The sequence below is a fragment of the Artemia sp. Qi Xiang Cuo genome, chromosome 12, assembly GCF_049724085.1.
Source record: "Artemia sp. Qi Xiang Cuo chromosome 12, ASM4972408v1, whole genome shotgun sequence".
Taxonomy (NCBI): domain Eukaryota; kingdom Metazoa; phylum Arthropoda; class Branchiopoda; order Anostraca; family Artemiidae; genus Artemia; species Artemia sp. Qi Xiang Cuo.
In genome coordinates this window covers 10,841,174-10,869,171 of record NC_142805.1, presented here as the reverse complement: position 1 = coordinate 10,869,171, position 27,998 = coordinate 10,841,174, and the positions used below count along the sequence as shown (strand labels likewise).

Below are 27,998 nucleotides of genomic sequence, written 5' to 3'. Positions count from 1 at the left end.
TCTTTACACTATCTATTAAAAAGGATTTTATCCCTATTTTGAACTTTTATTTTATAATCCTGTTTGCCTTGCAAACAGATCTTGTGAGAAGATATATAGAGTCTTTAGGCAATAGGCCAAAGGATCTCTTAGAACTTCACAATTTAGTGAAGGCAGTGTTGATAGCATATTCTGAAGTTTTAAAAATTATACAAATCTTCATTACTCTGCCTATCACAACGGCTTGAAATGGGATTCTTTTCTAAATTAGGCCTGATCTACGTATTAAAGATCAACAATGGGTGACGAAAGGCTCAGTGATCTGATGTTGGTGTTTAGTGAAAAAAAAAATGTGTGAAATCATTGGATTTTGTGGCTATGGTTGGTATTTTTGGAAAAACGAGACCTCGTTGGTTCCTAGTTTTCCAATAAAACTGTAAATTACTTTCCAACTTAAGTTCTCTGTATTTATTCAAAACTTTTAAATTGCTTCTTACTATTATTAGTTGATTTTGGTAGAAGCCTGTGCTAACTGTGAAGGAATGTTGCTCTTGAAAAACTGTGAGCTGGCCACTTTGGGGGGCCCACAGAGGTTGCTTAGCCCCCCCTCCCTCAATTCAGAATGGAATTACACCGCTGGTCACTCCTTACTTACAGTTCGTTACCAGGAACTGTTTGATCGTATTTCAGGTGATATACCAGTTATCAGCACCCCCAAAATGTGGCTTTGATTTAAAAAAAAAATGGTTTTATTTCTAGACCACAAAAATTCAACAAAGATACGTCCTTGAAAAGTGCAAGTTGTGGAAAATTTTAAAATTTGTAAATTTTTTATATATATATATATAATATTAATATATATATATATATATATATATATATATATATATATATATATATATATATATATATATATATATATATATATATATATATATATATATATATATATATATATATATATATATATATATATATAAATAAATGATGTGCCAAAAATCCTTAATAGCAAAGTAAGCCTCTATGCTGATGACTCAAAACTTATTGATTGTGCAAACGCAGCCAAAAATATTGAGTCAACACAACTGGACCTTGATGCATTTACTCACTGGACTAATATTTAGAAGCTTGAATTAAATGCAGTAAAATGCAACTCTCCACCTGGGGAAGAAAAACCCACTCATTTTGTAATGATGGGTCTTGCAAAGCTATTTCCAGCAGCCATGCAGAGAGATATCTTGGTAGATGATAAATTGAATTTCCATATTCATACACAAGCAAATATTGCAAAGGCTAACCAAACACTTGGCTTAATCAAAAGAACATTCACTAGCAGATCTCCAAATGTTATTACTAAGCTGTATAAGAGTCTAGTTTGACCAAGGCTAGAATTCAGATTATGTGTTGCATGCCCCATCAAAAAGACTGACCAAGCAGCAATGGAATCAGTCCAGAGGAGAGCAACAAAGTGTATTAAAGGCCTCTGTGATGTCCCATGTCTATCCTGTCTCTGCAAGCTCAGAATACCATCTCTAACATATAGATGCAAATTAGGTGATGTGATAACAGCATAATAGCTTCTGAAGGCTGAGGATACCATTCCTGACCTTTTCCAACTGAACAATTCAAAGAGAACTTGTGGTTACTGCCATAAGCTTTTCCAGAAATGAGCAAATACCGGACTAAGGAACAAATTCTTTTCAAATAGTTGTCAGCTTGTGGAATTCCCTCAGTGAAAAAACAGTTACATCTACCAGCGCGGAGGCATTCAAGTCATCAGTGGATAAGGAGTGGCTCAATAAACTATGGACCACTGCTTGGGACCCCACAGAGAACTAGCCATCATCACTGAAGCTGGCAGGCACAGGATCCATCCTATCACTAGCAAGTGCAATTTAAGGCAATTCTGCTGTTACTGCTGCTTGCCCCATGTAGTCTTCTAGGTATGTTTTTATTGATGGTGGGATGTACCTTGGTACTGTTTATTCCTCAACTTTGTCCACATTATTTCTACTTTTTGAATAGAAGAACTGGTTTATGGGTCAAGGAAATTACTTTTGTTGTTCATTGTCAAATGTGTGAAACCTGCTTGTTCCAGCTCAGCTGTTTTGTAGCCCCTCCAACAATGAAATGATTATTGATCCTGGCTGAATGTGAAGCTTAATTTGTTGGAGTAAAGTTTCAAACTGAATGGTCTGATATTCTGGTTCTAGCCTACTCAGAGGAAGACCTTGAGTGTTGTGGCTATAAGACACAAGGAGGCTACCCTAAAACCAGAGAAAAATACAATGATAACTGAAAATTAAGGTAAAATGTTGTTTTTGACACACTTTAGCCAGTAGACCCATCCCTGAAAGTTTCCTTTTCCTAACCTAACCCCTTTCCAAGATAGTAAAAAGTGGCTAAAGTAGAATTTAACCCAAATATTTTAGAAATTTCAAATCTAGAACTTGATAACATAAGCATATCCTTATACAATTCAAGCAAACACCTCATCAATAATAACCTTTAGGCTGTTTTTCCCTCACGGAAACATGAACCCAGCCACTGATAGTGGCTGAGCTAGGATCATAAGAGAATGATTGGAGATGGCTAAATTTGAGGGCTATCTCTCCTTTTTCATGCAGCTTGAGTTCTCCCTAAAAAAAAATTTATATTTTATAAAAGCTTATAACTTCCATAGTAGGCCTAAATCCAATTACTAAAATGATTTGTTTAACTCCAGCAAATGAAGGTGATGATGTAGTGACATCATGGGCGCCCATAAGCTGAATTCCAGGGGGGGGGGGGCAAACTTTGTCTAATTGCTAATTTTAATGCTATATAATAGAAATCTCAGAACAAAAATATAAAAATAAGGCAGCATCATTCAGCCGCCCCCCCCTGCCCCCCATATGGGCGCCCATGAGTGACATATGACTTGACAGACGTCATAAGGGGTTTTTCCGCCGTCCAATTGTTAGCTAACAAAAATTTGTTTGGACGGCAGAAACAGAATTGTTAGCTAACAATTCGCGGAAACATGATATTGGGCGGGAAATTCAAACGAAAATTCTGATCAAGATAGTGTTGCAGTGAGTTTATATCAACTTGATAATACCCAACTGACGCCAAAGCTTTGAAATTCAAATAATAGAAAGTTGCAAAGTGTTTGTAGCTTATATAAAATAGAATTTAACTATTAATGCCAGCAAGCGAAACAAAGGCACAAAGCATTTATTAATTGGCAAACTATATTGAGTTTAGGCGAAAACTAAAACACCACTACATAAGCTTTCATAAAGTAACTGTTTAAAGCTTTTACATAAATTATCCCACCTTTGAAGGAAGTGTACCGACCTGTTTAAAAATGGTAATTTGATTGCATAAACGAAACTGTCAGATTTTTGATCATATCAAATTGCTATGACTTTTAAGTTGTCCACATTTCTTTTTACAACTTAATTTACATCTTTTTGACCCAGTAAAACTGAGGAATGAATTTAATTAAAGAAAAATTTATCTTCACTGAAGGTACAAATCAAAGAAAATTCCAATTTAGGAGAAAAGTATCCATTGTCAATAAAATGGGGGGACTATAATGTTGGGAGGGTTTGCTCTCATATAGAGAGAAAATCAGACCAGTTCATCAAATGGCCAAAAATTTATTTTCACTGAAGGTGCAAATCAAAGGAATTTTCAATTTAGGAGAGAAGTATCCATTACCAATGAAATGGGGGGGGGGCAACTAAAAACATTAGATTACAATCAAAAAGACAACAATACAATTATTTTCCAGTTGATTCTATAACACACCATTCAACTCCTTCTGATGACTAGTTAAAAAATCTTAAGTTATCTACTATTAATGTATACATGTATTCTACATAAAAAACGAGATTAAAATATTCTTTTTTATATCCTTTTATATGTAAAAAATGGTTTTCTAAATATAAAAACTAGAATCATAGCCCACCCATAATGTATTTAGTAGGCCCTAGATGAAATATAGGCTACTAGTTCAATTTATCTAGCACTTTCCCTTTAGAAGCTTTACAACTACAGTGATACCATATTTCCTGCTAAGTTATTTGTTTAGCCTAGAATAGCAACAGATATATAGCTTAGTCCATGTTCCAGTCAAAGAGTTATGGCTTACACTTGTTGCAATAATGACCATAAGGCATGTTTCTTTTAAGACAACTCTAATGCTACACTGATACCATATGTCCTGCCAAGTTATCTGTATAACTTAGAATAGCAAGGGATACATAGTCCTTTGGTATCACTAAAGAGTTGTGGCTCACACTTCTTGTGATAATGACCTCAAGGCATGATTCCTACGGAAGAGCTGTAAATCTACACTGTTATCATACTTCCAGCCAAGTTATTTGTATAGCCTAGAATACCAAGGGATAAATAGTTTATGGTCCCATGAAAGAGTTGTGGCTCACAATTGTTGAAATAATGACTGTAAGGCTTTATCTGGAACATTTGTTTAATTGAACAGAAATTAACTGAAACTCTTACAATTTCAGTGTTTGATTTTCATACTGCAAACAAAGAGGTAGTTCCTGAAAGTTTCATCTACCCAGCTGTGCTACTATTTTCATTTACCTCAGATACCAATGCTTTAACATAGGCTAATAAAAAACAGTACCCAACATAGGCTTCTCCAGTCCTCCATAACAATAAGTAAATTAAGAGCTTAACCTCACTGATCTTAATAAAAGTGAATTTTGCAAAAAAGGGCTGATTGCAAACTTTTGATAAAGTAAGATTTAGAGCTTAAACTAATCTTGTGATTAACTCCACAGCCAAGTAGGAAAACCTGGCTTTTAAGGAATATAACCAAAACAATTACATACAAATTTAAAAACAACAGATTAAAATCAAAATGATAATGATAAGAATCTTTTCCAGTTGAGGTTTGTCACAAACATACCAACTCCTTCAGATCACTGGTTAAACAATCTCAAATTTTTTATTATTAATATATATATATATAAATTTTACATTAATCAAATCATCTTCCTTATTTCTTTTTATATAAAAAAAATTGATTTTTTAACTCTCAAATACATTATTTTTATTATTTATTGAAAACCTGGCTTAGTACAAAAATAAAATGACAAAGCACTACAAAGAAAGAATAAGAAAAAAAGAGTAAATTATCACTATACAACTATGGCAACATAGCTAGAATTAAAGAAGCTGGCTCCAAGAATATCTTGAAACCTTCTGGACATGTTTCTCCATAAGTTTAGAAACAGCTATAGTAACATCTGCTATGTGAAAACAACTGATGAGCTGTGAATTCTATGTTCAAGTTGGATATCACAGTAGATATTTGGCAAAACAGAAAAAAGTGGTGTGGATTTTCAGTTTATTGGCATTTTTAAGAATCTTTAAGAAGAGTGCAATGTAGAGGATCTGGGGGAGACCAACAGTGTTGTACAGCAATGCAAGATAATGGTGAATGAAACAAAGCTTAGTGGACATTATAGAAGCATAGGAAGCTGATTTGCAGCATTTGATGACTTCTGTTAGGAGATGGCAAGTGTGAGAAATGGTATTTCCAATAGGAATACCAAGATAAACAATTTAGTCAGAAAGGTAGATCTTTGAATTACCAAGGACAATTTCATGAGGAAACCCCAACCATAAAATATGTAGGCTAGTAGGGCTACATAAAATATAGGCTAGTAATTTATATAGCATTTTTCCTTTAAAAGTTCTGTAACTATACTGTTACCATATTTCCTGTCAAGTTATTTGTTTAGCATAGAATAGCAATAGATATATAGGCCAAGTTCCCACTAAATAGTTGTGGCTATCAATTGTTGCAACAATGACCCTAAGGCATGTTTCTTTTAGGAGAGCTGTAAGTCTACACTGTTACCATATTTGCAACCAAGTAATTTTTTTAGCCTAGAATAGCAAGGGATAAAAAGTCCATGGTCCCACTAAAGAACTGTGGCTCACACTTGTTGCAATAATAACTGTAAGGCTAACCTATATCAAGAAAAATTATTGAATTTAAAACAAAACAACTAAAACTCTCTAATCACTTCTCATTAACTCTAAGGTCAAATAGGAAACCTTGGCTTTTAAGGAAACTAACTAAAGAATATACTTACTGTAAGAAACAGTTGATGTCCTCGATTCTTTGTCAATATTATAAGCATAAAAAGTAGCCATCTTTATTGTTTTTGAATATTTCGCTTTAAATTCTCCAACAATTTCCTTCAACAAGCATTGGATTTGTTAGAGAAATCTTCTAACAATGTTAGCTAACAATTTTCTGTTGGACGGCGGAAAAACCCCTATAATAGATGGCAGGTAAAATATAATTAGATTTTAGCTTTTAAAAATAAGAAACATTGAAATTGTTTGGAATTGAAATTGAAACATATGGAAATTGAGTTAACTTATAGTGAAGCCGCTGGTAGGCTAATATATATATATATATATATATATATGTATATATATCTTTAAATTTAAAGTTTAGCCTATTTAAATATAATTGCATTAGGAGAATGCTGCAACTTTTCAAAAATTAATTCATTGTGGCAAATATTGAAAGTAAGTTCTTAACACCATTAAGTGATATATTATGCACTAGTATATGCTTGTTTAGCATAATGAAAAGGATAAGGATGTAGATTAGCTACCACCAAAAACAAAACTTATTTACTGTGTATTATTCAATCAATTGGGCTGTAAGATGAATAGATACTGTCCAGTAGGAGCAGGATATACTGTAGGCTTTATTCTGGTTCTCTTGGCAGGGCTTCTGCACACTACATAACAGGGATAGCTAGCATAATCTGCACATTTAACAAAGAAGAAGCAAATAAACCAGAAAGTGCAACTATTGGGTCAAATTATACTCGTACTTTAGCTACTTTTAGCTATCTTGGAAAGGGGTTAAGTTTGGAAAATGAAACTTTCAGGGATGGGTCTACAGGCTAAAGTGTGTCCTGGGAAAGTAATTTGAAGTATATATCTCTATGCCTTCTCTCTCTAGAGGGTCCTGAAATTTGCCTACATGAAAGGTCTAGCCTACCTATTGAAAATTTGAGAAAACAATATTTTACCTTAATTTTCAATTATCTATTTGTTTTTCTCTGGCTTCAATTATCCGCTTTGAAATTGCATTCTGAAAATGCAATTCCTGCTATTTGAGTAGAATTTTAAGCCATATCACTTTTTTTTGTTTTTTTTTTAAAAATTTAGGAAATGTCTTTAAAACATTATAAATTTGGATTGGGCAAAGTTGTGAAGCTGAAAACAATTTTGTTGTACTTCATCTATGGAAGATCTAATTTTCAAGGTTTCACTTTTATAACACAAAAATGTTTAAAGGTCATCAAAGGTCAAGACCCTCTAGAGGGAGAAGGAGTGGAGGTAGGTACTTCAAGATACTTTCCCAGGACATACTTTGGTAAATTTTACCAAATCATATTATTGACTTATGAATAAAGTGAATATACCACTTGATGTCTTTTTTTATGCTTTTTCCAAATATAATAATCATTTTTGTCAGAAATAAATTTTAGCTCCACCTTTATATAGACCAATTCAGGGTATATATTTGCAAATTAGGAGGGTAGGGGCATATTTTATTTCTGATGTAAAAGTGAGGTCATTTTATACTTTACCACATCCCCCTCATGTGCAAATATATACACTGACTAAAAAAACATAAAAAAGGGATCAAGTGGCATCTTCACTTTATTCATAAATAAATAATATGATTTGGTAAAAATTTACAAATAGCCTACTTTAGCCTGTAGACTCATCTCTGAAAGATTCATTTTCCTAATCTAACTCATTTCCAAGATAGCCAAAAGTAGCTAAAGTATAATTTTACCCAAATATTGAATAAATAACTAAACAAAAAGAAATGAGAACATCTAGGCTGTGTGCCAAAAGATGGCATAGGCTAAGCATTTTCCTAAAAAGTATAAAAATGATGTCCTTTCACTAGTTGATTGGTAGTCTATCATCCATCCATCCTTGGGCAAAACTTTCTAAAAAGTATAAAAATGATGTCCTTTCACTAGTTGATTGGTAGTCTATCCTCCATCCATCCTTGGGCATCCTTTAAGGTAGATAGGCATGGAATAGGGGTAATTCAAATGGTCTTTGAGTTCTAGCCATGAGTAACTGCACAGATACTGTCCAGTAGGACCAGGATATGTTGTAGGCTATATCCTGCTTCTACTGGCAGGGAATGCACCCTCCACTGAAGGGGTAGCTAGCCTTATCTCCACCTTTAGAAAAGAAAGAAGCAAATAAATAAAAAAGTAAAAATATCAAATAAATAGTTAAAGCAATGAAAATGTCCAAGCTGTGTTTACTGTTTAGCCTACCTGATAGTCCAGTCTCCCTGGAAACTTGGTCCCACGCCAATGCTAATGAAATAAAATAAAATAGGATGAATATATAAACAAATATAAACAAAGTTTATAAACAAATTTGGTTTCCTTGGTTTTTTGGTTTCCTTATAAATGTCCATATAATGGGAAAGTACCAAGTAAACATACCACTCAATGCCTTTTTTGGTAAAATTCTACTTTAAATACTTTTGGCTATCTTGGAAAGGGATTATAGGTTAGGAAAATGAAACTTTCAGAAATTGGTCTACAGGCTAAAGTATGTCCTGGGAAGGTGTTTTGAAGTACCTACCTCCATTCCTTCTCCATCTAGTGGGTTCTGAAATTTGCCTTCATGGCAGGTATTGACAAATTTTGACAAAACAACACTTTACCTTAATTTTCAGTTATCAGTTTCTTTTTCTCTGGCTTTAGTTCTGAAAATGCAATTCTAGTTATTTGAGAAGAATCTTAAGCCATATCAATGTTTTTTTTTATGATTTAGGAAATGTACTTGCATATCTTTTAAACCTTATAAATTGGGATTGACCAAAGTTGTGAAGCTGAAAACAATTTTTTTGTACTTCATTTAAGTAGAAGATCTGTTTTGCAAGGTTTCACTTTTATAACACACAGATTTATAAAGGTCATCAAAGGTCAAGACCCTCGAGAGGAATAAGGAGTGGAGGTAGGTAAGGGTATCTAGCCCTATCTCCACCTTTAGCAAAAAAAGAAGCAAATAAATCAAAAAGTAAAAATATCAAATAAATAGTTAAATAAATGAAAATGTCCAAGCTGTGTTTACTGTTTAGCCTATCTGATAGTTCAGTCTCCCTAGAAACTTGGTCCCACGCCAATGCTAATGAAATAAAATAAAATAGGATGAATATATAAACAAATATAAACAAAGTTTATAAACAAATTTGGTTTTTTGGTTTCCTTAAAAATGTCCATATAATGGGAAACTACCAAGTAAACATACCACTCAATGCCTTTTTTGGTAAAATTCTACTTTAAATACTTTTGGCTATCTTGGAAAGGGATTATAGGTTAGGAAAATGAAACTTTCAGAAATTGGTCTACAGGCTAAAGTATGTCCTGGGAAGGTGTTTTGAAGTACCTACCTCCATTCCTTCTCCATCTAGAGGGTCCTGAAATTTGCCTTCATGGCAGGTATTGACAAATTTTGACAAAACAACACTTTACCTTAATTTTCAGTTATCAGTTTCTTTTTCTCTGGCTTTAGTTCTGAAAATGCAATTCTAGTTATTTGAGAAGAATCTTAAGCCATATCAATGTTTTTTTTTATGATTTAGGAAATGTACTTGCATATCTTTTAAACCTTATAAATTGGGATTGAGCAAAGTTGTGAAGCTGAAAACAATTTTTTTGTACTTCATTTAAGTAGAAGATATGTTTTGCAAGGTTTCACTTTTATAACACACAGATTTATCAAGGTCATCAAAGGTCAGGACCCTCGAGAGGAATAAGAAGTGGAGGTAGGTAGGCTACTCCAAAATACCTTCCTGGGACATAATTTAGCCTGTAGAACCATCCCTGAAAGTTTCATTTTCCTAACTTAACCCCTTTCAAAGATATCCAAAAGTAGCTAATGTAGAATTTTACCCAGGATTTTTTAACGGGGGGGGGGGGGAGATGCAAAATAGGTTGATATTAGTTTCATTTTCCTAACTTAACCCCTTTCAAAGATATCCAAAAGTAGCTAATGTAGAATTTTACCCCTTTTTTATGCTCTTTCCAAAAATATAATAATCATTTTTGTCGGAAATGAATTTTACCCCCCCCCCCCCCCTATATATACCAATTCAGGATAGGCCTATATATTTGCACACTAGGCCTAGGGGGGTGGGGGTAAATTTTATTTCTGTATGTAAATGATAAGTAAGTTTAAATTTCCCCCCCCCCCCCCTAATGTGCAAATCAATACCCTGAATTGGTATATATCGGGGGGGGGGGTAAAATTTATTTCTGACAAAAATGATTATTATATTTGGAAAGAGCATAAAAAAGGGGTAAAATTCTACAGTAGCTACTTTTGGATATCTTTGAAAGGGGTTAAGTTAGGAAAATGAAGCTAAGATCAACCTATTTTGCACCTCCCCCCCCCCCTAAAAAAATCCTGGATCCACCCCTGTTCAAAAATATCCAGAAATATCCTAAAGTAGAATTTTGCAGGAAGAAGCGAGTATTATCATGATTTTCATTTTTTATTTTCTTTGGAGTACGCCCCTCCCCCCCCCCCCAAAAAAAATCAACAATAATAAAAAACGGCAAACCAATACGAAAAATTGGATAAAATGACCAAATCCCCAGCCGCAGCACCCCCCCCCCCCTCTCCAAACCACGGCACCCTGAGCCACTGCCTCGGCCCCCCCCCCCACTTTATAGCCTAGTTTTTCTTTCTGGAGAAGCGCAAATCTACGGTACCCTAACCCTAGCCTCTGATTGATTCTCTATGAATCAAAATTGCGTTTATTCCCCTGTCAATAGGCTACTTTGACAAAACAAAACAGAAACTCACATTTAAAAAAAAGTTTATCATTTCACATCACCTGACTTCCAAATGTATTAAACTATGTATTCCAAATGTATCCAAAATGTATTAAACGATATTTTTACAGTAAGATATTGCATTGCCTAGGCCTAGTATTGAATTCATGTTGGAAAGACTCCAGAGTGGAAAGACACGCGTAGATGTTTTCATAACAAATCCTGTCTAACTGGTTTATTTGTATCAATGGGAAGAGCCTGGAAATGCTGATTAGCAGCAGGGTTGCCACCTTTGACACTTTAGTGTCACTTTTGACATTTTTTTAATGGCACTTTTCGGGACGCCTGACACTATTAGGACACTTTTTAGCAAAAGTGGCACTTTTTTTGCTAAGTAGCACTATTTTGCAAAAAAAAGAATTTTTTCAGCCAAAAAAACCGGAAGGAAAACTGTCAATGTAGATATGCATCGATATCCTTTTTCTGTCAGTTAAGATTCTTATATTAACTCCGCGCGCGGCAATTATTGGATGCAAGAATATTTCTGTGCGGTGAAAAACGTAAACGCGTTTGTCTCTATCTGTGTGTGAGAAACTTTTATATTCTATTCTAATCACTGACAAGCGAAGATCACCCAGTGATCTTTGGTACGAAATACTTGGCAATGAAGAGGACAGAGACGATTTCCAGACTCCCCAACAACCCTCAGGGCAAGGATTTTAAGTTATAGCCTGGGGTATATAAGGTTTGTATAGAAGGCGTTGTCATAGAAACTTCAAAAGGGGCTCATTTGATTGGAAATTCAAAGGGCTAGTGCCCTTTTCAATAGTTGAAAGTGATTGGAGGGCATCTAGCCCCCCCCCCCCCCCTACGTCCATTATTCACCCAAACACATCCAATCAAAATTTTGAGATAGCCATTTTGTTCAGCGTGGTTCATTTCCAGATATAAAATATGTTTTTGATGAGGACAGTCCCTCACAACCCTCAGGGAAAGGGTTTTAAGTTATGCCCAGGGGGCATATACTGTTTTTATAGAACGGGAGGTCGTAGAAACTTCAAAAAAAGCTCATTCGATTGGAGATTCAACGGGCTAGTGCGCTTTTTAATAGTCAAAAGTGATTGGAAGGCAACTAGCCCCCCCCCCCACGCCCATCATTCCCCCAAACACATCCAATAAAAATTTTGAGATAGCCATTTTGTTCAGCGTAGTTGATTTACAGATAAAAAATATGTTTTTGAGGAGGATACTCCGTCACAGCCCTCAGGGCAAGGGTTTTAAGTTATACCCTGGGGGCATATAAGGTTTTTATAGAAGAAGTTGTCGTAGAAACTTCAGAAAAGGGCTAATTCGATTGGAAATTCAAAGGCTAGTGCCCTTTTTAATAGTCGAAAGTGATTAGTAATATTTTTTATTGTTGTTGTTGTTTAGACCAGGGCACTTCGTATCGAAAGAGTTGTCGTGGGAACTTCGAAAGGGGCTCATTCGATTGAAAATAGAAAGGGCTGAGGCCCTTTTAATAGTCGAAAGTGATTGGAGGGTTACTAATCCCCCTTTCACTCCCACCCTCCCATTTGCCCATTATGTTTAAAAACTAAATGTTGCCTCAAGATTAAATCAAAATGCAATGTGGTAATGCTAATTCCCAATAAGGCGTCTCAGCAGTATCCAAAGAACGACTGAGGGTATTATATTCAAACTTTCGAGGATACTTCTACCCTTAAAATTTAACCAAATCAAAATAATGTAAGTGTATCAAAGCTATCAAAGAAAGTAAACAGATTTTTTTGCGAATGGTATCAAGTTTTCCATTGTAGGTCGACTAGAGGTGAGGTATGAAACTAAGTTAATCAGTACTATTTGTGTCCAGATTTTTAAAAGGATGTATGCTATAAAAAATTGCTTAAAATTTTTCTCCAGCATACAAATAGAAGGCAAAACTATAAGTTATTAAAAAACGAAAAGAATTAAAGTGTTATTTTCTTTTTCTTTGAAAAGACTATGTCAACATAAAACAAACAAAAATTAATTAAAAAAAATTTTCTACAAAACAGGTTTTTCAAAGATAAGTAAAGAACTCCATTAAACAAAAAATGAGCAAAAATAAAATAAAATAATCTACCAAGCTCGAAACTACCACAAATCAGCTTTGATAAATAGATGAAACCCGAAACGAACAGAAATTATAATAAACAAGTGAGTCAAATTCAAAACGATCAGAAATTAACATAAATTGGGCGCAAAACCCCTATGCCTTCCCAAGGCCAGAACAAAATTTGCACTTTACTGAAAAAAATATAAATGTTTTTTCTTTTATAACTTTAATAAATCAAATAATATTAACATTCTGATTACTAAATATCAAAATATGTATATTAAACTGACAATGCACATTCATTTGTATTTTTTTTCAGTAAAGTGCAAATTTAGCTTTACTCGTTTTGAGATTTATTTATTGAATATGCGAATCATAATATTTATTTATTGAATAAGTGAATATGCGAATCAAGCTTAAAACGAACAAAAAATATTTCGCTATTGAGGCATAAATGAAACCCAAGACAAACAGAAATAAACAATCATAACAACCAATAGTTACTAATATAAATAAGTAAACAAATCTTAAAACGAGTGAACCTTAAATTGAATATGCAAATCCAGCTTTAAACGAACAAAAATCATAGGCAATGCAATCGCGCTGCCTAAGCAAAGAACAATGTTGGCAAAATGTATTATTTATTTTTTTTTGTTTTCTTTTTCTATACCAGGGCACTTCGTATCGAAGGAATTGTCGTAGAAACTTGGAAAAGGGCTCATTCGATTGGAAATTGGAACGGCTAGTACCCTTTTTAATAGTCGAAAGTGTTTGGAAGGCAAGTAACACCCCTTCCACGCCCACCATTTCCCCAAACACATCCAATTAAAATTTTGAGATAGCCATTTTGTTCAGCGTAGATGATTTCCAGATAGAAATCATGCTTTGTAGGAGGACACTCCCCATCAGTCCTCAGGGCAAGGGTTCTAAGTTATGCCCTGGGGGCATATAAGAACGATTTTGGCACAATGTATTATTTGTTTATTTTTTTCCTTTAGACCAGGGTACTGTATCGAAAAAGTTGTCGTAGAAACTTTGAAAAGGGCTCATTCATTTGGAAATTGGAGTGGCTTGTGCCCTTTTTAATAGTCAAAAGTGATCGGAAGTCAGCTAACACCCCTTCCACCCCCACCGTTTACCCAAGCACATCCAATCAAAATTTTGAGATAGCCATTTTGTTCAGCGTAGTTGATTTCCAGATAGAAATCATGTTTTTGAGGAGGACACTCTCCATCAGCCCTCAGGACAAGGGCTCTAACTTATGCCCTGGGGGCATATAAGAACGATGTTGGCACAATGTATTATTTATCATTTTTTTCCTTTAGACCAGGGCACTTTGTATCGAAAAATTTGTCGTAGAAACTTCGAAAAGGGCTCATTCAATTGGAAATTGGAGTGGCTTGTGCCCTTTTTAATAGTCAAAAGTGATCGGAAGGCAACTAACATCCCTTCCATGCCCACCATTTCCTGAAACACATCCCATCAAAATTTTGAGATAGCCATTTTGTTCAGTGTAGTTGATTTCCAGGTAGAAATTTGGTTTTTTAGCAGGACACTCCCCAGCAGCCCTCAGAGTAGGGGTTTTAAGTTATGCCCTGTGGGCATATAAGGTTTTTATTGTAAACTTTGTCGTAGAAACTTCAAAAAAGGCTCATTCGATTGGAAATGCAAAGGGCTAGTGCCCTTTTTAATAGTCGAAAGCGTTTGGAGGGCAACTAACCCCACTCTCACGCCCACTTTTTCCGCAAACACATCCATTCAAAATTTTGAGATAGCTATTTTGTTCAACGTAGTTGAAAGTTCTGGAAATAAGGTCTTTGAGGATGACAACCCCCCCACATTCCTCAGGGCAAGGGTTGTTAGTTATGCCCTGGGGGCATATAAGGTTTTTATAGAAAGCATTGTCGTAGAAACTTCAAAAAGATCTCATTTTAATGGAAATTGAAATGGCTAGTGCCGTTTTTAATAGTCGAAAGTGATTGGAAGACAACTAACACCCCTTCCACGCCCACAATTTCCCCAAACACATTCAATAAAAATTTTGAGATAGCCATTTTGTTCAACGTAGTTGAAAGTTCTGGAAATTATAGCGTACCTTTGAGCAGGACATTCCCCCCACAGTCTTCAAGGCAAGGGTTATAAGTTATACCCTGGGGGCATATAAGGTTTTCCTTGAGAGCTTTGTCGTAGAAACTTGAAAAGGGCTCATTCGATCGGAAGTTCAAAGGGCTAGTGCCATTTTTGATAGTCGAAAGTGATTGGAAGGCACCTAACCCCCCTCTAACGCCCACCATTTATCCAAACACATTCAATCAAAATTTTGAGGTAGCCATTTTGTTCAACGTAGTTGTAAGCTCTGGAAATTAGGTCTTTGAGGATGACAACCCCTCCCCCTCAGAGCCCTTAGGGCAAGGGTTGGCATATAAGGTTTTTATTGAAAACTTTGTCGTAGAAACTTCAAAAAGGGTGCATTCGAGTGCAAATTCAAAGGGCTATTGCCCTTTTTAATTGTTGAAACTGATTGGAGGATAACTAACCCCCCTCTTATGTCCACTTTTTCCCCGAACACATCCAATCAAAATTTTTATATAGCCATTTTGTTCAACGTATTTGAAAGCTTTGGAAATTAGGTCTTTAAGGTTGACAACCCCCACGCCCCCAGAGCCCTCAGGGCAAGGGTTGTAAGTTAAGCCCTGGGGGCATATAAGGTTTTCATAGAAAGCGTTGTCATAGAAATTTCAAAAAGGACTTATTCGATTGGAAATTGAAATGGCTAGTGCCCTTTTTAATAGTCGAAAGCAATTGGAGGGCAACTAATCCCTCTCTCACGCCAAAACCATAAATCACAACTACCCTAACTGCCCTTAGGGTAAGGGTTGTAATTTATGCCCTCGGGGCATATAAGGTGTTTATAGAAAGCGTTGTCGTTTCAGAAAGGGCTCATTCGATTGGAAATTGAAAGGCCTTGTGCCCTTTTTAATAGTCGAAAGCGATTGGAAGGCTTGACATTTATATAGTAAAGATCGATGTGGGTATAATGAGTTATTTTTTGTTGTTGTTGTTGTTTAGACCAGGGCACTTCCTATCGAAGGAGTTGTCCTGGGAACTTTGAAAAGGGATCATTCGGTTGAAAATAGAAAGGACTAATGCCCTTTTTAATAGTAGAAAGTTATTGGAGGGCAACTAGTCCTCCGCCCATGCCCACCCTCTCATTTGCCCATTATGTTTAAAAACTAATTGTTGCCTTAAAATTAAGGTAGGAACCTATCATGAGGTCCGAACGGGGCACCATATATGGGCATAGACTCCCTAGGGGAAATGGATTTCCGAGAAATTGATTGCATAACCTAACCTAACCTCATGAGGTCTGAACGGGGCACCATATATGGGCATAGACTCCCTAGGGGAAATGGATTTCCGAGAAATTGATTGCGTAACCTAACCTAACCTCATGAGGTCCGAACGGGGCACCATATATGGGTATAGACTCCCTAGGGGAATTGGATTTCCGAGAAATTAATTGCGTAACCTAACCTAACCTCATGAGGTCCGAACGGGGCACCACATATGGGCATAGACTCCCTAGGGGAAATGGATTCCCGAGAAATTGATTGCCTAACCTAACCTAACCTCATGAGTTCCCACGCGAACACCATATATGGGCATAGACTCCCTAGGGGAAATTGATTTCCGAGAAATTGATTGCGTAACCTAACCGAACCTCATGAGTTCCGGAAGGAACACCATATATGGGCATAGAATCCCTAGGGGAAATGGATTTCCGAGAAATTGATTTGTTGGTGTTCATCCAGGAGAATTGTCTCCGGGCGAAGTTTATTAATGTCTTTGGTGTTCGTCCAGGAGAATTCTCTCCGGGCGAAGTCTATTAATGTCTTTGGTGTTCGTCCAGGAGAATTGTCTCCGGATGAAGTTTGCACATGCACATTAACGGTGGGGAAGAGATATTTTGATCTTAGAGATGAAGAGATTAACGCGGGAAAGGGTTTCCTAGGAATTTCCAATGTGACAGCGCAGGGATGTCAAAACAAAAGGAACACGCATAAATTACATTTAGAGATTATTTGGGCAAAACTGTTTTGAGGCATTTTAGAACATGATTTGAGCGAAATAGTTTGATGCATTTTAGAAGATGATTTAGAAGATGGTTTGAGGGTGAAACTCCGTGGTCATTATAATACGCAAGTTCCATTTGAACAGTGTTGTGAGGTCCTCTACCCCAACCCCAAAGGGCCCCCTACCCCAACCCCAAAGGGCCCCCGAGCCCCCAAAGGCCCCTCGACCCACCCAAATGCCCCAAAGCCCCCAAATAGTGCCTATCTTTCTCTGTTTGCATGTCTGATTCTATTTGTTTGCATGTCTGGGTTAGTGTATTTGCAAGTGCAAGTACTTGTCTTTTTTAGTTTGTATATATAATGTGCCTGTCTTACTCTCTTTGTATGTCTGATTATATTTTTTTTCATGTCTGGGTTGGTGTTAGCAAGTCCAAGTATTTATAGTTTTTGGTTTGCATATCTAAAGTGACTATCTTTACTCTTTTTTAATGTATGATTATATTTGTTTGCATGTCTGGGTTGTTGTTTGCAAGTCCAAGTATTTTTCTTTTTTGGTTTGTATATCTAAAGTGCATGTCTTTCTCTGTTTGCATGTCTGATTCTATTTGTTTGAATGTCAGGGTTGGTGTTTGCAAGTCCAAGTATTTGTCTTTGTTGGTTTGTATATCTAAAGTGCCTGTCTTTCTCTGTTTGCTTGTCTGATTCTATCTGTTTGCATGTCTGGGTTGGTGTTTTGCAAGTCCAAGTATTTGTCTTTGTTGGTTTGTATATCTAAAGTGCATGTCTTTCTCTGCTTGAATGTCTGATTCTATTTGTTTACATGTTTGGGTTGATATTTGTAAGTCCCGGTATTTGTCTTTTTTTGTTTGCATATATAAAGTGCCTGTATTTCTCTGTTTGTATATCTGATTCTATTTGTTTGCATGTCTGGGTTGATGTTTGCAAGTCCAAGTATTTGTCTTTGTTGGTTTATATATCTAAAGTGCCTGTCTTTCTCTGTTTGCATGTCTGATTCTATTATTTTGCATGTCTGGGTTGGTGTTTGCAAGTCTAAGTATCTGTCTTTGTTTTTGTTTATATCTAAAGTTTCTCTCTTTCTCTGTTTTCGTGTCCGATTCTATTTGTTTGTATGTCTGGGTTGGTTTTTGCCAGTTCAAGTATTTGTCGGTGTGGTTTGTATATCCAATGTGCCTGCCTTTCTATTTGTGCATGTATGATTCTATTTGTTTGCATGTCTGGGTTGGTGTTTGCAAGTCCAAGTATCTGTCTTTGTTGGTTTGTATATCTAAAATGCCTGTCTTTCTTTGTTTGTGTGTCTGATTCTATTTGTTTCCATGTCTGGGTTGGTGTTTGAAAGTCCAAGTATATGTCTTTGTTGGGTTGTATATCTAAAGTGCCTGTCTTTATCTTGTTGAATGTCTGATACTATTTGTTTGCATATCTGGGTTGGCATTTGCAAGTCCAAGTATTTGTCTTTGTTGGTTTGTATATCTAAAGTGCCTGTCTTTCTCTGTTTGCAGGTATGATTCTATTTGTTGGATGGTCTGGGTTGGTGTTTGCAAGTCCAAGTATCTGTCTTTGTTCGTTTGTATATCTACAGTGACTATCTTTCTCTATTTGCTTGTCTGATTCTTTTTTTTTGTATGTGTTGGTTTATGTTTTGCTAGTCCAAGTATTTGTCTTTGTTTGTGTATGTATCTAAAGGGACGATATTTATCTATATACAGTTTCCATTCTTATTGTTTGAAGGTCTGGGCTGTTGTTTGAATGATAAAGTATTTCTCTTTGTTGGTTTGTATATCTAAAGCGCCTATCTTTCTCTGTTTGCATGTCTGATTCGATTTGTTTGCATGTCCGGGTTGGTGTTTGCAAGTCCAAGTATTTGTCGTAATGGTTTGTATATCTAAAGTGTCTGTCTTTCTCTGTTTGAGTGTCTGATTCTTTTTGTTGGCATACCTGGGTTAATGTTAGCTAGTCCAACTATTTGTCTTTGTTTCTTCTTATTTTTAAAGTACCTGTCTTTCTCTGTTTGTGTGTCTGATTCTATTTGTTTGCATGTCTTGGATTGGTATTTGCAAGTTCAAGTTTCTGTCTGTGCTGGTTTGTATATCTCAAGTGCCTATCTTTCTCTGTTTGCTTGTCTGATTTTATTTGTTTGCATGTCTGGGTTAGTGTTTTCTAGTCCAATTATTTGTCTTTGTTGGTTTGTATATTTAAATTTCATATCGTTCTCTGTTTGCAAGTCTGGTTTTAATGGTTTTCATGTCGGAGTTGTTGTTTGCAAGTCCAAGAATACGTATTTGTTGGTTTGTATATCTAAAGTACCTGTCTTTCCCTGTTTGCATGTCTGATTCTATTTGTATGCATGTCTGGGTTTGTGTTTGTAAGTCCAAGAATTTGTCTTTTTTGGTTTTTATATCTAAAGTGCCTATCTTTCTCTAGTTGCATGTCTGATTCTATTTGTTTGCATGTCTGGGTTGATGTTTGCAAGTCCAAGAATTTCTCTTTGTTGCTTTGTATATCTAAAATGCCTTTCTTTCTCTGTTTACTTGTCTGATTCTATTTGTTTGCATGTCTGGGTTGGTTTTTGCAAGTCCAAGTATTTGTCTTTGTTGGTTTTTATATCTATAGTACCTGTCTTTCTCTGTTTGCAAGTCTGATTCTATTTTTTTACATGTCTGGGTTGGTGTTTGCGAGTCCAAGAATTTGTCTTTGTCGGTTTGTACATCTAAAGTGCCTGTCCATCTATGTTTGCATGTCTGATTCTATTTGTTTACATGTCTGGGTTGGTTTTTTCATGTCCAAGTATTTGTCTTTGTTGGCCTATATATCTAAAGTGACCTTCAATCTCTGTTTGAATGTCTGATTCTACTTGTTCGAATGTCTTAGTTGCTGTTTACAATTACAAGTATTTGTATTTGGTGTTATTTATATCTAAGTTGCCTGTATTTCTGTGTTTGCGTGTCTGATTCTATTTGTTTGCATGTCTGGGTTGGTGTTTTCAAGTCAGAGTATCTGTCCTTTTTGGTTTGAATATCTAAAGTGCCTATCTTTCTCTGTTTGCATGTCTGATTCTATTTTTTTACATGTCTGGGTTGGTTTTTTGCAAGTCCTAGTATTTGTCGTTGGTTGTTTTAATATATAAAGTGCCTGTCTTTCTCTGTTTGCATTTCTGATTATATTTGTTTGCTTGTCTGGGTTGGTGTTTGCAATTCAAAGTATGTGTCTTTGTTGTTTTGTACATCTAAAGTGCCTATCTTTTTCTTTTTTCATGTCTGGTTCTATTTGTGTGCATGTCTGGGTTGGTGTTCTACAAATCCAAGTATTTGTCTTTGTTGGTTTGTACATATAGAGTGCCTGTCTTTCTCTGTTTGTATGTTTGATTATATTTGTTTGCATGTCTCGGATGGTGTTTGCAAGTCCAAGTATTTATCTTTGTTGGTTTGTATATCTAAATTTCCTGTCTTTCTCTGTTTGCACGTCCGATTCTATTTGTTTGAATGTCAGGGTTGGTGTTTGCAAGTCCAAGTATCTGTCTTGGTTGCTTTGTATATCTAAAGTGCCTGTCTTTCTCTGTTTGTGTGTCTGATTCTATTTGTTTGCATGTCTGGGTTGGTGTTTGCAAGTCCAAGTATATGTCTTTGTTGGTTTATATATCTAAAGTGCCTTTCTTTCTCTGTTTGCTTGTCTGATTCTATTTGTTTGCATGTCTGGGTTGGTGTTTGCAAGTCCAAGTATTTGTCATTTTTGGTTTGTATATCTACAGTGCATTTCTGTCTCTGTTTGAATTTCTTATTCTTTTTGTTTTAATGTCTGTGTTGTTGTTGTCAAGTACAAGTATTTGTCGTTGTTGGTTTGTTTATCTAAATTGCCTGTCTTTCTCTGTTTGCATGTTTGATTCTATTTGCTTGTAAGTCTAATTTTGTGTTTACAAGTCCACGTATTTGTATATGTTTGTTAGTATATCTAAATTAACTGACTTTCTCTGTATGAATATCTGATTCTATTTGTTTGCATGTCTGGGTTGGTGTTTGCAAGTCCAAGTGTTTGTCTTTGTTGGTTTGTACATCTAAAGTGCCTATCTTTCTCTAGTTGCATGTCTGATTCTATTTGTTTGCATGTCTGGGTTGATGTTTGCAAGTCCAAGAATTTATCTTTGTTGCTTTTTTTATCTAAAGTGCCTATCTTTCTCTGTTTGTGTGTCTGATTCTATTTATGTTCATGTTATGGTTAATTTGTGTAAGTACAAGGATTTCTCTTCGTTGCTTTATATATAAAAACTGAATATATTTCTCTCTTTGGATTTAAGATTCTAATTGTTTACATTTCAGTGATGAGTTTTGCAAGTCCAAATATTTGTCTTTGTAGGTTTGTACATCTAAAGTGCCTGTCTTTGTCTGTTTGCATGTCTGATTCTATTTGTTTACATGTCTGGGTGGGTGTTTGCAAGTCCAAGTATTTGTCTTTGCTGGCTTGTATATCTAAAGTGCCGGTCTTTCTCTCTTTGCATGTCTGATTCTATTTGTTTGCATGTCTGGGTGGGCATTTGCAAGTCCAAGTATTTGTCTTTGTTGGTTTGTATATCTAAAGTGCTCGTCTTTTTCTGTTTGCAGGTCCGATTCTATTGGTTCGCCAATCTGGGTTGGTGTTTGCAAGTTCAAGTCTTTGTCGTGGTTGGTTTGTTTATCCAAAGTGCATGTATATTTCTGTTTTCTTATTTGATTCTATTTGTTTGCATGTCTGGGTTGGTGTTTGCAAGTCCAACTATTTGTCTTTCTTGGTTTGTATATCTAAAGTGACTGTTTTTTCCTGTTTGTATGTCTGACTCTATTTGCTTGTATGTCTGGGTTAGTGTTTGCAAGTCCAAGTATTCATCATTGACGGTTTGTAAATCTAAAGTGCCTGTCTTTCTCGGTTTGGCTGTCTGATTATTCTTTCTTGCATGTCTGGGTGAGTGTTTACAAGTTCAAATATATGTTTTAGTTAGTTTGTATATGTAAAGTGCCTGTATTTCTCTGTTTGCATGTCTGATTCAATTTGTTTGCATGTCTGGGTTGATGTTTGCAAGTCCAAGAATTTGTCTTTGTCGGTTTGTACATCTAAAGTGCCTGTCTTTCTCTGCTTGCGTGTTATATTCTATTTTTTTACATGTCTGGGTTGGCATTTTCAAGGCCCATTATATGTCTTTGTTGGTTTGTATATATATAGTGCCTCTATTTCTTGATATGCATATTAGATTCTAATTTTATGAAGGTCTGCGTTGATTTTTGAAAGACCAAGTATTTTTCGTTGTTTGATTTCATATATAAATTTCCTGTCTTTCTATGTTTGCATGTCTTATTCTATTTGTTTCCATGTATGGGTTGGTTTTTGCAAGTACAAGTATTTGTATTTGTTGGTTTTTCTATCTTAAGTGACTGTCTTTCTCTGTTTGCATGTCTGATTCTATTTGTTTGCAGGTCTGGGTTTGTTTTTTGCAATTCAAAGTATTTGTCTTTGTGGGTTTGCATATCTAAAGTGACTGTCTTTCTATGTTTGCATGTCTGATTCTGTTTGTTTGCATGTCTCGGTTGGTGTTTGCAAGTCCAAGTATCTGTCCTTGTTGGTTTGCATATCTAAAGTGCCTCTCTTTCTCTTTTTACATGTCTGATTCTATTTGTTTGCATGTCTGGGTTGGTGTTTGCATGCCCAAGTATTTGTCGTTGTTGGTTTGTATATCTAAAGTGCCTGTCTTTCTCTGTTATCATGTCTGATTCTATTTGTTTGCATGTCTCGGCTGGTTTTTGCATGCCCAAGTATTTATCGTTGTTGGTTTTTGTATCTAAATTGCCTATCTTTCTCTTTTTGATTGAATGATTCTTTTTGTTTGCATATCTGGGTTGATTTTTACAAGTCCAAGTTTTTGTCTTTGTTGGTTCCTATATCTAAACTACCTGTCTTTCACTGTTTATTTGTCTGAATTTATTTGTTTGCAAGCCTGGGATTGGTGTTTGCAAGTCCAAGTATTTTTATGTGATGGTTTGTATATCAAAAGTGCATTTCTTTCTATGTTTGCATGTCTGATTCTATTTGTTTGCATGTCTGGGTTGGTGTTTGCAAGTCCAAGTATTTGTCTTTTTTGGTTTGTATATATAAAGTTCCTGTCTTTATATGTTTTCATGTCTTATTCTATTTGTGTGCATGTCTGGGTTGTTGTTTGCTAGTCCAAGATTTTTTCTTTGTTGGTTTTCTTATCTAAATTGCATTTATTTCTCTTCCGTCATTTCTTTTTCTTTTTTTGTGCTAGTATATTTTGTTGTATGTAATTAATAGTAATTTTCTTTTTTGTTTTCTATTTCTAAATTACAAGTCTTTCTCGGTTTGCCTGTATGATTGTATTTGTTTTCATTTCTCGGTTGGTGTTTGCAAGTCCAATTATTTGTCTGTGTTGGTTTGTATATCTAAAGTGCCTATCTTTCTCTAGTTGCATGTCTGATTCTTTATTGTTTGCATGTCTGAGTTGATGTTTACAAGTCCAAGAATTTGTCTTTGTTGCTTTGTATATCTAAAGTGCCTGTCTTTCTCTGTTTGGGTGTCTGATTCTATTTGTTTGCATATCTGGGTTGGTATTTGCAAGTCCAAGTATTTGTCTTTGTTGGTTTGTATATCTAAAGTGCCTGTCTTTCTCTGTTTGCATGTCTGATTCAATTTGTTTGCATGTCTGGGTTGATGTTTGCAAGTCCAAGAATTTGTCGTTGTCAGTTTGTACATCTAAAGTGCTTGTCTTTCTCTGTTTTCATGTCTGATTATATTTTTTTACATGTCTGGTTGTGTTTTTTAAAGTCCTATTTTTTTTCTTTGATGGTTTTTATATATTATGTTCATTTATTTCTCTGGTTTCAGTTCTGATTCTATAGGTTTGCATTTATGGGCTGATGTTTTAAAGTCAAAGTATTTGTCGTTGCTGGTTTGTATATCTAAAGTGCCTGTCTTTCTCTCTTTGCATGTCCGATTCTATTTGTTTGCATATCTGGGTTGGCATTTGCAAGTCCAAGTATTTGTCTTTGTTGGTTTGTATATCTAAAGTACCTGTCTTTCTCTGTTTACATGTCTGATTCTATTTGTTTGCATGTCTGGGTTGATGTTTGCAAGTCCAAGTATTTGTCTTTGTTTGTTTATATATCTAAAGTGCCTTTCTTTCTCTGTTTGCATGTCTGATTCTATTTGTTTGGATGTCTGTGTTGGTGTTTAGAAAGTTCAAGTATCTGTCGTTGTTGGCTTGTATATCTAAAGTGCCTATCTGTATTTATTAGCATGTCTGATTCTATTTGTATAAATGTCTTGGTGGATGTTTGCAATAAAAAGTACCTGTCTTTGTTGGTTTACGTATCCACAGTGAATATCTGTCTCTGTTTGCATTTCTGATTCTATCTGTTTACATGTCTGGGTTGGTGTTTGCAGGTCCAAGTATTTGTCGTTGTTGGTTTGTATATCTAAAGTGCCTATCTTTCTCTGTTTGCATGTATGATTCTATTTGTTTGCATGTCTGAGTTGGAGTTTGCAATTCCAAGTATATGTCTTTGATTGTTTTTATATGTACAGTTACTGTCTTTCTCTGTTTATTTGTCTGAGTCTATTTGTTTGCTTACCTGTGCTTGTTGTTGCAATTCCAAGTATTTGTCTATGATGGTGTGTATATCTATATTGCCTGTTTTTTTCAATTTTCATGTCTGATTCTTTTTTTTTGCATGTCTGGGTTAGTGTTTGCAAGTCCAAGTATTTGTCTTTGTTGGTTTGTATATCTAAAGTACATGTCTTTCTCTGTTTGCATGTCTGATTATATTTGTTTGCATGTCTGATTCTATTTGTTTGATTGTCTGGATTTGTGTTTATATTTCCAAGGCTTTTTATTTGCTGGTTTGTATATCTAAAGTGACTATATTTCTCTGATTGCATTTCTGATTATATTTGTTTGCATGGCTGGGTTGGTGTTGGCAAGTTCAAGTATTTGTCATTGCTGGTTTTAACATCTAAAGTTCCCATTTTTCTCTGTTTGCTTGTCTTATTCTATTTGTTTGCATGTCTGGGTTGGTATTTGCAGGTCCAAGTATTTTTATCTGTTGTTCTGTATATATTAATTGTATGTCTTTCTCTGTTTGAATGTTTTGTTCTGTTTTTGTGTAAAGCTGGGCTTATTTCTGACATTCTAATAATCTGCCATAGATGGCTCAAATTTCTTAATATCATGTCTTTCATTGTTTTCTTTTTTTCTTCTTTACTCCTGCTTGTCCTTGTTGGTGTTCAGCACTACATATTCTTTTAATATTTTTTTTTTTATATCTAATGAAAAAATATTTATCTGTTTGAATATATGATTCTTTTTGTTTGTATGTTTTGGTTTGTGTTTGCGATTCAAAGTAGTAGTGTTTGTTGTTTTGTACATATAAAGTGACTATCTTTATCTTTTAGTATGTCTGATTCTTTTTTTTTGAACGCTGGGGTTTGTGTTTGCAAGTCCAACTATAATTCTTTATTGGTTTGTATATCTAATTTTCCAGTCTTTATCTGTGTGAATGTCTGATTCTATTTGTTTGCATGTCTTGGTTGGTGTTTGCAAGTCCAAGTATTTGTCTTTGTTGCTATGTATATCTAAAGTGCCTGTCTTTCTCTGTTTGCATGTCTGATTCTATTTGTTTGCATGTCTGGGTTGGTGTTTGCAAGTCCAACTATCTGTCTTTGTTGGTTTGTATATCTAAAGTGCCTTTCTTTCTCTTTTTGGGTGTCTGATTCTAATTGTTTGCATGTCTGGGTTGGTGTTTGGAAGTCCAAGTATTTGTCGATACTGGTTTCTATATATCAATTGCCTATCTTTCTCTGTTTGCATGTCTGATTTTATTTTTTTACTTGGCTTGGTTGGTTTTTGCAAGTCCAATTATCGTTGTGTGTTGGTTTGTATATCTAAAGTTCCTTTCTTTCTATTTTTTAATTTAATATTCTTTGTGTTTGATTGTCTTTGTTGGTTTTTTAGAGTAAAATTCTTTGTCGTTGGTTGTTTGTATATCTAAAGTGCCTGTCTTTTTCTTTTTGCATGTCGTATTCTACTTGTGTACATGTCTGGGTTGGTGTTTTCAAGTCCAAGTATTTGTCTTTGTTGGTTTGTATATCTAAATTGCCTGTCTTTCTCTGTTTGCATGTCTGATTCTATTTGTTTGCATGTCTGGGTTGGTGTTTGCAAGTCCAAGTATTTGTCTTTGTTGGTTTGTATATCTAAAGTGCCTATCTTTCTCTAGTTGCATGTCTGATTCTATTTGTTTGCATGTCTGAGTGGATGTTTACAAGTCCAAGAATTTATCTTTGTTGCTTTGTATATCTAAAGTGCCTGTCTTTCTCTGTTTGTGTGTCTGATTCTATTTGTTTGCATGTCTGTGTTTGTGTTTGCAAGTACAAGTATTTGTCGTTGTTGTTTTGTATATCTAAAGATACTCTGTTTCTCTTTTTGCATGTGTGATTCTTTTTTTTTGCATGTCTTTGTTGGTGTTTGCAAGTCCAAGAATTTGTCTTTGTCGGTTTGTACATCTAAAGTGCCTGTCTGTCACTGTTTGCATGTTTGATTCTATTTGTTTACATGTCTGGGTTGGGATTTGCAACTCCCAGTATTTGTCGTTGGATCTTTGTAAAAATAAAGTGCCTATATGAATCTGTTTGAATGTCTGATTATATTTGTTTGCATTTATTGGTTGGTGTTTGCCAGTCAAAGTATTTTTCTTTGTTGGTTTATATATCTAAAGTGCCTGTATTTCTCTATTTGCTTGTCTGATTCTATTTTTTTTCTTGTCTGGGTTGGTGTTTGCAAGTCCAAGTATATGTCTTTGTTGGTCTGTATATCTAAAATGCCTATCTTTCTCTGTTTTCATGTCTGATTCTTTTTGTTTGCATGTCTGGCACGGTATTCTGCAAGTCCAAGTATGTGTCTTTGTTTTTATGTATACCTAAAGTGCCAGTATTTCTCTGTTTGCATGTCTCATTCTATTTGTTTGCATGTCTGAGTGGGTGTTTGCAAGTCCTAGTATTTGTCTTTGTTGGTTTGTATATGTAAAGTGCATGTCCTTCTCTGTTTACAAGTCTTATTCTATTTATTTGCATGTCTGGGATGAGGTTTTCAAGTCCACGTATTTTTCTTTGTCGGTTTGTATATATAAATTGACTGTCTTTATCTGGTTGAATGTCTGATTCTATTTGTTTGCATGTCTGGGTTGGTGTTGTAGCGATAAAAGTTTTATGGCCGTCCTAATTGCGGTAATGAAGATTGATCGCGTCAAGTCTAAAATTATACCTTGAAAGCCGTGAACTTACACCTTATAAGTTCTCCGATAGCGCCACTTATAGCGCTAAAGATCGTGCCACCAAGGCTAGCGCCACCCTCAATTAATGAGAGAAAATAAAATGCGTAGCCATATAAATGTTACTTCTTCTCCTCGAGCTATCTGGAGATCAGATTCCTTGGGAGCGTACCTTGGGGATATGCGAACTAATTACCTGTCGTCAGGCTAGATACAAACATATAAAATAAAACAAACACAAAATAGAAAAGCAATGGTTTTATTGAGACTTACATGTTTAGGTGTACAGCAATGGGTCACTTCAAATGACGGCAATAATAACCAAGTCTCTACAATGACTGCATAATAACTTGAATCACAATGCCTGGATGCCAATATAATTCCGCTCTAAATGATGTTGAATCTGATTTACGAATAATTTGAAAAAGCACTTTTACCCCACTATCAAACGTAGTTTTTTGTCTTGCGCTGTAAGAACTGGCTCACAATTGGCTCAAGTGGCCCAAGGATGCAAACCCTTCGTCTAATAATCTGTCTTAATTATTTCTGATGATTCAAAAGTTCACATGGCTCTTATAGTTTAAACTTCCTCAGAAATATTGTGCGTAGCATCTTTTTATTACTAACTATCTTAGCGAAATTCAAACCGTTTAGCGTCGTT

The 27,998-nt window shown here is 35.3% G+C and overlaps 1 protein-coding gene across 4 annotated transcripts in view; it reads right to left on the bottom strand.

Moving 5' to 3' along the window:
* The window catches only part of LOC148945761 (clathrin heavy chain 1-like), a 47,068-nt gene extending 36,004 nt beyond the window's left edge, over positions 1–11,064 (bottom strand). Inside the window, exons 1-2 of one of the 4 annotated variants that reach the window (XM_089098472.1) lie at positions 10,882–11,064; positions 6,099–6,284 (exon numbers count right to left, since the gene is read on the bottom strand). Coding sequence is in view for 1 of the 4 variants with exons in the window: in XM_089098475.1 (XP_088954601.1) it covers positions 6,099–6,146 (48 nt within the window). In the remaining 3 variants the exon portion in view is untranslated. Of the gene's footprint in view, positions 1–6,098; positions 6,285–8,336; positions 8,894–10,881 lie in introns of those variants that run through there. The other 3 variants (XM_089098475.1, XM_089098473.1, XM_089098474.1) reach the window with 3 other exon arrangements.
* Positions 11,065–27,998: the final 16,934 nt, after the last annotated feature.